Source organism: Marmota monax, unplaced genomic scaffold (assembly GCF_021218885.2).
Source record: "Marmota monax isolate L192 unplaced genomic scaffold, Marmota_monax_Labrador192_F-V1.1 WCK01_AAM20220418_F8-fsc00087, whole genome shotgun sequence".
NCBI lineage: Eukaryota > Metazoa > Chordata > Mammalia > Rodentia > Sciuridae > Marmota > Marmota monax.
This window is the reverse complement of record NW_026693476.1, coordinates 1,716,683-1,729,360: the sequence shown is the minus strand read 5'-3', so window position 1 is coordinate 1,729,360 and position 12,678 is coordinate 1,716,683. Positions and strand designations below refer to the sequence as shown.

Genomic DNA, 12,678 nt, shown 5'->3' with positions numbered 1-12,678 from the left:
CCTTAAACTCCTCTCTATGTGCTCCCAGTGACTCACCTCCAGGAGTGGTGTGCTTTACTGTCCTAAGTTCTCAAGGGAGCCTGTTGTGTGTCATTTTAAAAGGCCTAGCTAGTGGCAACCACTCAGGAGCTGAGGTTCTTAGCGCAAGAAGTTTCAGAGGAAGAGAATAAACTTCTTTAATAATCCCAGATGAGGTGTATTCTTTATCACAACATAGTACTTTCAACTTGGATATAGCCTTGGTGAGCTCTTTGGTGTGAATTTTTCACTTTCAGAGAAGGAAATTTAGGTGCAGTGTGATCTGTCTCAAATCCCACACAAATAAGAAGTAGAATCAGAGCCTGAATTCACAGTCACCTTTATCACATCATGTTGATTAATCACCAAGTTAAATGATAGGGTGGGGGAGGGGAAGTCTTTGTTATCTGAAATGCCAATCACCTGTGTCCTTGCTGGTGTAAGATTGAGTGCAGGACAGCAACAATCACAGCCCTAAGACATTATCCTCCTCTTTTGACACTAGTGTCCTGTTCTGATCATATTATCAGCATGTTCATTGATTTAATAACTTAAAACCTTACAATAATGCTGAATATATTTCATAAATTGTTTGGAAAATTAAATGGAAAAACTTGCAAGATGCAAGACTTCATAATTCTTGTCAAATATTTTCTTTCATTTTTTTTTTGATTTTTTGACTACACACCTTTTTCTTTCATTCTTAAAAAAACAAAATCCAAAACCTTAGGTGAAGTTCTTTAATCTGACACAGAGTATTTACTCTCTAACATGACAATTGCAAAATCCATGTGTATTCCTTTACATTATTCTTATATGCTTGGGTTGTGCATTTTTAATATATGAAGGGGGAAATGGGATGTGTGGAAGGCCAAAAATTCCGTGTTAAAACTAACAAGTAAGCAGTGACAGGAGGGAATGGCATAATACCAGTAATTGCACAACAGGAGAGGTGTTAGAGGTTATTCAGAAAGGATATTCTGATATTGTAGGAAGATGCTCAAGTGCGCAATATAGGATAAAAGAAATAAAACCAAAATTAGCAAGTCAGATGTATTTCTCTAAAGTTCTATTGCCACATTTTCAAGTGTCAAAAGCCCTCAAATAAAAAACCTCTTGAAGATATTAGCAATTTACTGGAGGATGAAAGGTATGAATATGTGGAAGAAGACCTGAGATTATGGTCCACTGATAGATGGACATGCAAATAAAGTGACTTGTGCAGAACATGGATACCTCGACTGAGGGGAAGGTCTCCCACGACCTTGACTGGAGATTAGGAGGAACGATTGTACTTAATTCCTTTTTTATTAGCCACAGTGAAGCTTCATGAAAAGGACGAAGGACTGTGATACTCAGAGAGCCTGGTTCAAAGAGAGTCATCAGAAGATTATAAGATTATTTCTGCATCCAAATTATTTGGATAGATTCAACAGGCATTAACTAAATCCAGCAAACACTTTTTAAAATTTAACTCAGGGGTGCTTAACCACTGAGTCATACCCCTAGTCACGCCCCCCCCAATTTTTTTTTTTTAATTTTGAGTCAGGTTCTTACTAAGTTGCTTAGGACCTCGCTAAATTGCTAAGTCTGGCCTTGAATTTGTGATCCTCCCGCTTCAGCCTCCCAAGCTGCTGAGATTGCAGGCATGTACCACTCACCTGGATCAACACACTTTTGAACTGCCTTCTGCACAAAAATTTTAGTGAGGCACTATGATTATGCTTAAGGACCTAACAATCTAGCAAGATGAGGAGGCTGTTAGTCACCATAACACCTAGAAACTTAACTTAGAGCACCTAGAAGTATTCACTAATGCCTCACTGTCTCTTGATAAACATATCCAATTACTGACAGTTCTACCAACAAACTTCCTTGAGTCAATCCACTTCTGCCCTCTCCACAGACCCTACATTACGTCATGTGCCTCAGAACCATCCTGTTCTGGACTATAGGAACAACTAGCCTTTCTACCCATGTGCATTCTAAGTGACCCTCTCCTGCAGTCAGCATGACTGGCTATGTTTATCCATAATTAAAATAATTATTTGACTTTCATTGCTCCTGAAATAAAATGGTTATATTTTTTTGTCCCCTGCCTCAACTTGCACCATTCGACGTCTCTGTGCTCTAGTCACATTGGCCTTTTTGTTCACCCTGTTATACAATGTGTCATGATTCTTTCTTTGTGTTCTCTTTTCTAAAAAACTTCTCCCTCCTGCCTGAAGTAACCCTACTCATCCACTAGCTCTCGACTCAAGGGTCTTCAGGGAAGATTTCTATACTGCATCAGGTTCCTCCATTAGATGCTGTCATCAAACAACGTTCCTTTCTTTCATAAACTTCAGCCCAATTTATACTTATATGGTTATCTGTATTACTGTGTGATCAATGCCCATCTCTTCCATTAAAATATAAGCTCTGTTGGAAACAGGTTCCATAGCTCACCATTGTATTCCTAGCACTCAGGTGGTATGTGGCTCCTGACAGGTTGCCAAGTGATGCTAGTTGAATAAATGAGTAACAGAGAAATCCGAGACGAATTCTAATTCTCACACAGTTCCGCATATGTACTGCATAACCAGTTAGAGACCCCTACTCTCCAGATTCACAACAGACAAGGCATATTACATTACGTACACCTGCATCAATATACTAAAATATAAATTCCTAATGAGGATGGCTTATATAACATCTCACTTTGGCATTCTAACTCACACATAAAACATATTCTTTTCTTTTACTCAACTCCACCAAATCAAACCTTCCCAATGAACCCCCAAAATGAACTTATAAGAGATGTTTCATTTTTCTTGGTGTTTTCTTACCAGGATGAAATGAACTCATAAACAGAAGCACAGGCTTATAACTAAACATACATACAGTCTTGCTTACAGAAGAGGAATTTGGACTCGATTTGCATAGGTCAATGCTCAGATATAGCATAATAGCAAAAGAAACTCCAAAAGCTACATAAATAGTTGACATGGTCAGGTCGAAAGTGCGGTAGAAAGTGAGCCAAGGGGAAATAGTGGAGAGGCTGGCATGGAATGGAGGGAGAGTGCGAGGAGGAGAGCAGAAGGGGGCTCCAGACACGTGGCTTCTTTACCTGGCTGTTCCTGCACTGGCTCTTGTAGAACCACAGCAGTTGATTCTCCGTAGGCCAAAGACAAGTATTCTTCTATGTCACTGTCACGAAGAAGTTCCATTCCTGACCCATCAGCATAGATAACAAAAAATCTGTTTGAAGAGATAAAAATGTAATCATGAAATATTCAGTTAAAGACTTCTTCAGTAAGAAATTGAGACTAAAAGTTGTGGAACTATTAGTATTAGCTTTTTACCTGGGAACATGTTCACCATAGATTTGCAGAAAATTCTTTTCAAAGTTAATAGATGATAAACTATCATATCCCTCAGTTTCTACATTTAAATCATCTTCCGATTTTTTTTCAGGTAACAAAGTTGACACAGTGCCGTCAGCCATGACCTAAGACACAAAGCATATAAGCAACGAACAGAAAAAAAACGACAAGCTCATATTTCTGCTGATCCAATCTGAGAAAGAAGGTGATCTTTTGGTATACTCAGAAAATCAGGTATATTTATTTATAAGGGATTCTTCGTTTAAGTATAGATTTTATTAATAAAAATGAAAACACAACAGCACAGTTCTTTCACAGAATGTGAAAACAATCTGGAATGCATTTAGAGGAAAGTTAATAGATTTGGGAGGGGCTGAAGGAAAATCTTATCCTGTGAGGTCTTGTTCAAAGAATAGAGAATTTGAAAAGGTGTGTGATGGTTGTATTGAAATAGTGAAGAGGCCATTGCATGAGGAAGCTCACATGCTGAGATTCCAGAATGAGGGCACAAGGGAAGATACACAGGGCAGCAGGTCTACTGTCAAAATGGGAAACTGCACTGGTGCTGTTGTTGCTATCTGCAGCTGGCATGCATCTCTCCCTCAAGGAATGTGGTTCAGGCTCCCAGACCACTGAAGGAACTGCCCAAGAGGAGTGTCAATGCTCTGAGACATGCTTGCCCTGGGCAAGCCACACACTTCAGCCTGGAAGGGTTTGGCTTTACGTTTCCATCTTCTTATTATTATTCTTATTATTTTTGTTAGTTGAAATTTGTCAATTTGAGCTCATGTTGGAAGAGTCTCAGTATTCTAGCAAAGAAAAAATAAACTTAATCAGGGCTTCTCTGCCTATCAAAACAAAGTTAGGGACACCATGATATAAGTCCAAATCTAAAAAATAACTTGAGAGCTCCACGTGGTCTGGCGACCCAGAGAGAGGCCTGCCCCAGCACCCCACAGCTTGGTGACCTGGAGAGAGGCCCACCCCATGCCCACACTCATAATTGAGGTTCCTTATCCACCAATGCATGGTTTCATAGCCCAACATCAGGGTACATATAGGCTTGAGGCTGTAGCCACCTCAAATTGAGATATCACTGCTTCTATCAAGGAACAACAATAAGGACCTGGTAAGATGTCACCAAGTTCCCTATGGGCCTGGATGCACCAGAGGTATCTCTACTAGGGGTGCTAATGGTTATCCTGTTGCTGAAGTAACAGGAAGTCTTGCATGGGGTTGCCTATCTCTTGTTTCTCCTACTAACAGCCAACTTATGATTACTTTTTCACTAATCATATAATCTAATACCTCTATGTTATCACATCCTACCTCATAAACATTTCAGCCAACCCCCCCCCCAGTCCCCCTTTCTACCATTAGAATCTATAAACCACTACACAAACATATTGACTATATGGTAAAAGACCACTAAACTCTTCATTTTTGATTATAGTGACAAAACTGTAAATGTAAAAATAGAAGCTAACTGATCTATGGCTGCATGTTGGATACATTGAGTGCTATATTATTGATCTCCCCTTTAAAGATGAGGTATTGGTAACCTGTAGGCACACTATAAGACAATAGGGCAGAAGCTTCAATACCTCGGATCTACACTGCAAGAGAGGAAGACACATAGACATCAAGAAAAAACAAAGGAGGAAAGTGCCCCAAACTAACCAAGATACTACAACAATAGAATCCATAGATAGTGCAATAGATGAAATGTCAGTGAAGGAGTTCAGAATATACTTAACTAAAATGACCTGGGAATTAAAAAATGACCTAAGTGAGCAGATATAAGCAAAAGTCTATCACTCCAACAAGGAGATAAGGGAACAATTATGGGAAACCATCTATCACACCAACAAAGATATAAGAGAGAAAAATACAGGTTGCAAGAGATTACTTCAAGAAAGAGAAAGAGATTCTGAAAAAAAAACCCAGAAATTCTTCAAATGAAAAAAAATAATAAACCAAATAAAAAACTCAATAGAAGGCATCACCAACAGATTAGTTCACTTGGAAGACAGGACCTCAGACAATGAAGACAAAATACACAATGTTTAAAATAAAGTTGATCTCATAGTGAAGATGGTAAGAAACCATAAACGGAATATCCAAAAATTATTGCATACCATCAAAGACCAAATTTAACATTTATTGGGATAGTGGAACGTTAAGAGATTCAAACCAAAGTAATGCACAATCTCTTCAAAGAAATAATATCAGAAAATTTCCCAAGCATGAAGATTGTATTGGAAAAAAAATCAAATAAAAGAGTCCTATAGGAAAACAAATGTACAAAATTACAACAGATTTACACCAAGACACATTAAAATGAAAATGCCTAGCATACAGAATAAGAATAAAATTTTAAAGGCCTCAAGAGAGAAAAAATCAGATTACATATAAGGGAAGACCAATTCGGATCTCAGCAGATTTTTCAACCCAGATCCTCAAAGCCATGAGATCCTGGAACAACATATACTAAGATCTAAAAGATAATGGATGCCAACTAAGAATCTTTATATTCAGCAAAATGAAGCTTCATATTTGATGATGAAATAAAAACCTTCCATGATAAACAAAAGCTAAAAGAATTTACACCAAGAAAGCCTGCACTACAGAATATTCTTAGCAAAATATTCCATGAGGAGTAAATAAAAAAACAACAATGAAAATCTGCAAAGAGAAGAACTACAATAAGGGAAAAGCTAACCAAAGGAGAAACCAATTCAAGTTAAATACCAAAAATAAACAAAAATGACTGGAAATACAAATCATGTCTCAATAATAACCCTGAATGTTAATGACTTAAACTCACCAATCAAAAGACATAGGCTGGTAGATTGGATTAAAAAAAGAAGACCCAACAATATGCTTCCTTCAAGAGACTCATCTTATAGCAAAAGACACAGACTGAAGGTGAAATATTGGGATAAAGTATACCATTCACATGGGCTGCGTAAACAAGCAGGGGTTTCCATCCTTGTATCAAATAAAGTAGACTTCAAGTTAAAGTTAATCAAAAGGGATAAAGATGGACATTTTATACAGCTTAAGGGAACCATTCATCAACAAGACATAACAGTTATAAATATATTTGCCCCAAATAATGGAGCATCTATATTTATCAATCAAACTCTTCTCAAGTTCAAGAGTCAAACAGACCACAACACAATAAATCTGGGTGACTTTAACACACCTCTGGATCTTCCAAACAAAAGCTAAACAAAGAAACCATAGAACTCAATAGTACAACCAATAACTTAGACTTAACTGACATATATAGAGTATATTATTCATCAACAAGCAAATATATTTTCTTCTCAGCAGCATATGGATCCTTCTCTAAAATAGACCATATATTATGCCACAAAGCAAATCTTAGTATAATACAAAAAAGTAGAGATACTACCTTGCAATTTTTCAGAGCATATGGAATAAAATTAGAAATCAATGATAAAATAAAAGCTACTCCAACACCTGGAGACTACATAATATGCTACTGAATGAACAATTAGTTGTAAAAAACCTCAAGGAGGAGATTAAAAAATCCTCAGAGGTAAATGAGAACACTGATACAACATATTGAAATCTCTGGGACACTATGAAGGCAGTTCTAAGAGGAAATTTCATTGCATGGAGTTCATTCATTCAAAGAAGAAAAAGTCAACAAATAAATGATCTAATATTACATCTCAAAACCCTAGAAAAAGAAGAACAAATCAACCTCAAAGCAGTAGAAGACAGGAAATAATTAAAATCAGAGCTGAAATCAGTGAAACTGAAAAGAAACAACTGTAAAAACTGACCAAACAAAAAGTTGGTTTTTTAAAAAAAATAAATAAAATTGACAAACACTTAGTCTTGCTAACAAAGAGAAGGAGAGAGAAAACTCAAATTACTAACATACATGATGAAAAAGGAAATATCACAATAGACACTACAGAAATACAGAAGACAATTAGAAATTATTTTGAAAACTTGTACTCCAATAAAATAGAAAATATTGAAGGCATCAACAAATTTCTAGAGTCATATTATTTGCCCAAATTGAATCAAGATGATATACACAATTTAAACTGATCAATTTCAAGCGACGGAATAGAAGATGCCATCAGAAGTCTACCAACCAAGAAAAGACCAAGACTGGATGGATACACAGCCGAGTTCTACAAGACCTTTAAAGAAGAACTAATACCAATACTCTTCAATTCATTTCAGGAAATAGAAGGAGGCAGCACATCCAAACTCATTCTATGAGGCCAATATCACCCTGATTCCAAAACCCAGCGAAGATACACACACACAAAACAAACAAACAAACAAACTTCAGACCATAGATTCAAAAATTCTCAACAAAATTCTGGCAAATCGAATACAAAAATATATCAAAATATCATGCACCATGATCAACTGGGTGTCATCTCAGGGATGCAAGGTTGGTTCAACATATGGAAATCAATAAGTGTAATTCATCACATCAATAGACTTAAAGATAAGAATCATATGATTATCTCAATAGATGAAGAGAAAGCATTTGACAAAATACAGCACCCCTTTATGTTCAAAACACTAGAAAAACTAGGGATATCAGGAACATATCTCAACATCATAAAGGTTATCTATGCTAAACCCAAGGCAAACATTATTCTAAATGGAGAGAAATTGAAGGCATTCCCTCTAAAAACTGGAACAAGACAGGGATGCCCTCTTTCACCACTTCTATTTAACATAGTTCTTGAAACGCTGGCCAGAGCAATTAGACAGAAGAAAGAAACCAAAGGGATAAAAATAGGAAAAGAAGAACTCAAATTATCACTATTTGCTGACCCCAAAAGTACCTAGGAGACCCAAAAAATTCCACCATAAATTTTCTGGAACTAATAAATGAATTGAGCAAAGTAGCAGGATATAAAATCAACACCCATAATTCAAAGGCTTTTCTGTACATCAGTGACAAATCCGCTGAAAGAGAAACTAGGAAAATCATCCCATTTACAGTAGCCTCAAAAACAAACAAACAAACAAACAAAAAATTTGGGTATCAACTTAATGAAAGAGGTGAAAGACCTCTACAATGAAAACTACAGAACACTAAAGAAAGAAATTAAAGAAGACCTTAAAAGATGGAAAAATCTAACTTGTTCTTGAATAGGCAGAATTAATATTGTCAAAATGACCATATTACCAAAAGCACTATATAGATTCAATGCAATCCCAATTAAAATCCAATCCCAATGACATTCCTCATAGAAATAGAAAAATCAACCATGAAATTCATCTGGAAAAATAAGAGACCCAGAATAGCCAAAGCAATCCTCAGCAAGAAGAGTAAAGCTGGTGGCATTACTATTCCAGATCTTAAACTATATTATAGAGCAATAGTACCAAAAGCAGCATGGTATTGGCACCAAAATAGACCTATAGACCAGTGACACAGAATAGAGAACACAGAGACAAACCCACATAATTGCAGTTATCTCATATTAGACAAAGGTGCCAAAAACATATATTGGAGAAAAGATAATCTCTTCAACAGACGGTGCTGGGAAAACTGGAAATCCATGTAACAAAATGAAATTAAACTGCTATCTCTCACCATGCACAAAACTCAACTCAAAGTGGATCAAGGACCTAGGAATTAAACCAGAGACCTTGCGCCTAATGGAAGAAAAAGCAGGTCCAAATTTCCATCATGTTGAATTAGGCCCTGACATCCCTAATAAGACTTCCATAGTGCAAGAAATAAAATCAAGAATCAATAAATGGATGGATTCAAACTAAAAAGCTTTTTCTCAGCAAAAGAAACAATCAGTGAGGTGAATAGAGAGCCTACAGAATGGGAGCAAATGTTTACTACAAGCACATCAGATAGAGCACTAATCTCTAGGATATATAAAGCACTCAAAAACCTTAACATAAAAAAAAATAAACCAATCAATAAATGGGGCAAGGAACTGAACAGACACTTCTCAGAAGAGGAGATACAATTAATCAACAAACATATGAAAAAATGTTCAACATCTCTAGCAATTAGAGAAATACAAATCAAAACTACTCTAAGATTTTATCTTACACTAGTCAGAAGGGCTGTTTTCAAGAATACAAACAACAATAAGTGTTGGCGAGGATGTGGAGGAAAAGGCATACTCATACATTGCTGGTGGGACTGCAAATTGGTGCAGCCAATATGGAAAGCAGTATGGAGATTCCCTGGAAAACTTGGAACAGAATCACCATTTAACCCAGCTATCCCACTCCTCAGTTTATACCCAAAGGATTTAAAATCAGCACACTGTAGTTATACAGTCACATCACTGTTTATAGAAGCACAATTCACAATAGCTAAATTGTGGAACCAAACCAGATGCCCCTTAGTATATGAAAGGATAGGGAAACTTTGGCATATATACACAATGGAATATTACTCAGCATTAAAAGAGAATAAAATCATATCATTTTCAGGTAAATGGATGGATTGGAGAATATAATGCTAAGTAAAGTAAGCCAGTCCCCTAAAACCAAAGGCCAAATGTTTTCTGTGATAAGAGGATGCTGACTCATAATGGTGATGGGGGTGGGGAGCATGGGAGTAACAGATGAACTTTAGATAGGGCAAAGAGGAGGGAGGGGTAGGGAGGGGGGATGGGAGAAGGAAAGACGGTGGAATGAGACGTCATTACCCTAGGTACATGTATAAAGACACAAATGGTGTGAAAATACTTAGTGTACAAAAAGTGGCTTGAAATGTTTTGCTCTATATGTGTAATGTGAAATGAATTGCGATCTGTAGTCATATATAACAAATTAGATAAATATATAATTTAATTTTAAATAAAGGATATTAGGATTCCCCCAACACCCGCCTCTCTCTGTCTTTGCTTCCTGGCAGCTCTGTAGTAAATAGGCTTCCTCTGTTAGGTGATCCTGTCATGAGGTACCATGCTGCCCTAGGCCCTTAGGCCCAGAGCAGCAGGGCCAAGCAACCATGGACTGAAAGCTCTGAAATGGAGGCAAAGGAAACATCTCCTCCCTTGAAGTGGCTTTAACTCAAGTATTTTGTCACAGTAATGGAAAGCTAGCTGACACACTTCTTATTGCTATTGCCATTTCCCTTTGCTTGCTAAATCCTTGGGTATTAACAGATATGATTTCTTTTTAAAGTCATCTTTGAAAGAATATTGGGGCTATTTGTTGTAATTGTTTTGTTTTATGGCATATGTTGTATGTTTTCTCATTTGTGACTTTAGTCGTATGAGATTTTACTTTTCTCCAAGTAAATCCAGCTATGAATTTGTAAAAAAAAAATTAAAAAAAATAAATAAAAAATAAATAACTTCACACTCACTAGCCAATGGAGGAAATTCCAATTTTGGGAAAGGAGAGCGAGAGCGAGAGAGAGAACAAAGAAGGAAGGGAGGGAAAAAATGCTTAGAGTAGGGGTTAATGAACCTTTTTGGTCAAGGGCCAGAAGTAAATACTTCAGGATTTATAAGCCTTACATTCTCTGTTGCAACTACTCAAATCTTCCATTATTTTAAAAATTTGTTCTAATTAGTTATACATCATAGTAGAATGTATTTTGACATACTATACATATATAGAGTATAATTTCTCATTTCTGGTTATACATAGAATTACACTGGTTGTATAATCATATATGCACATAGGATAGTAATGCCTGATTCATTCTATTATCTGTCCTATTCCCATTTCCCCTTCCTTCCCTTCATTCCTCTTTTTCTAACCCAAAGTACTTCTATTCTTCCCTAACCCTTGCCCCCTTATTGTGAAGCAAGCATACACATATTAGAGAAAACATTCAGTCTTTGGCTTTTGAGGATTGGCTTATTTCATTTAGTATGATAGTTTCCAGTTCCATCCATTTACCAGCAAAAGCCATAATTTCATTCTCTTTTAGACTGAGTAATATTCCATTATGTATATATATCACATTTTCTTTATCCATTCATCTGTTGAAGGGCACCTATGTCAGTTCCACAGTTAACTATTGTGAATTGAGCTGCTATAAACATTGATGTGGCTGTTTCACTGTAGTATGCTGATTTTAAGTCCTTTGGGTATAAACCAAGAAGTGGGATAACTAGGTCAAATGGTGGTTCTGTTCCAAGTTTTCTAAGAAATCTCCATACAGCTTTCCAGAGTGGTCATACCAATTTGCAATCCCACCAGCAATGTATGAGTGAAATCTCCCCCCACATCCTTGCCAACATTTATTGTTGCTTGTATTCTTTTTTGTTTTTTTGGCCAGGAATTCTAATCACTTTCTGCCTTTTATTTTTGTATATCTTTTCAAATTTTTTATTTATTTATTTTAATTAGGTATATACTACAGCAGAATGCATTCTGATTCATTGTACACAATTGCAGCACAACTTTTCTTTTCTCTGATTGTACACAACGTAGTGTCGTACCATATGTGAGTCATACATGTACCTAGGGTAATAATGTTCATCATAATCCACCATCATTCCTGCCCCCATTCCTCCTTCCTTCCCATTCCTCCCCCTTGCTCAATCAAAGTTCCTCCATTTTTTTCCATGCACTGCCCCCCCGCCACCATTATGGATCAGCATCCACTTAGCAGAGAGAACATTTGACCTTTAATTTTTTGGGGGTTGCTTGTATTCTTGATAATTGCCATTCTGGCTAGATGAAATCTCAGTGTAGTTTTAATTTGCATTGCTCTAATTGCTAGAGATGTTGAATATTTTTTCGTATATTTGTTGACTGATTGTATTTCTTCTTCTGTGAAGTGTCTGCTCAGTTCTTTTGCCCATTTATTGATTGGGTTATTATTATTATTATTTTTTTTGGTGTTAAGTTTTTTGAGTTCTTTGTATATCCTGGATATCCTGAGGAGCAGGTGGCAAAGATTTTCTCCCATTCTCTGGGCTCTCTCTTCACACTCTTTTTTCCTTTGCTGTGAAGAAGCTTTTTAATTTGATGCCATCCTATTTCTTGCTTCTTGATTTTACATCTTATGCTTTAGCAGTCCTAAGTCAACATGATGTAGATTTGGGTGTACTTTTTCTTCTATTAGGCGCAGGGCTTCTGGTCTAATGCCTAGGTCCTTGAACCACTTTGTCTGCTCTTCCATGATTGAGCAAACACAACCAAAGACAAGTAAGTAAACAGAAGTGTGTCTGTGCTCCAGTGGTTCTTCATGCAACAACACTGAACTTGAATTTCTTATCTTTTTTACATAGATGCAATATTCTTCTTTTGATTTTTTTTTTTTTTTTACTAAAGTGTAAAAAAAAAA

At 36.5% G+C, this 12,678-nt stretch overlaps 1 protein-coding gene across 2 annotated transcripts in view; it reads right to left on the bottom strand.

The window, feature by feature from the left end:
* Spag17 (sperm associated antigen 17) overlaps window positions 1-12,678 on the bottom strand; it is a 212,105-nt gene that overhangs the window by 39,969 nt on the left and 159,458 nt on the right. For both annotated transcript variants that reach the window (XM_046458329.2, XM_058583589.1), the window contains 3 exons: window positions 3,363-3,508; window positions 3,128-3,258; window positions 1,255-1,382 (listed from right to left, as the gene is read on the bottom strand). In XM_046458329.2, the coding sequence (XP_046314285.1) occupies window positions 1,255-1,382; window positions 3,128-3,258; window positions 3,363-3,508 (405 nt within the window). The remainder of the gene's footprint in view (window positions 1-1,254; window positions 1,383-3,127; window positions 3,259-3,362; window positions 3,509-12,678) is intronic.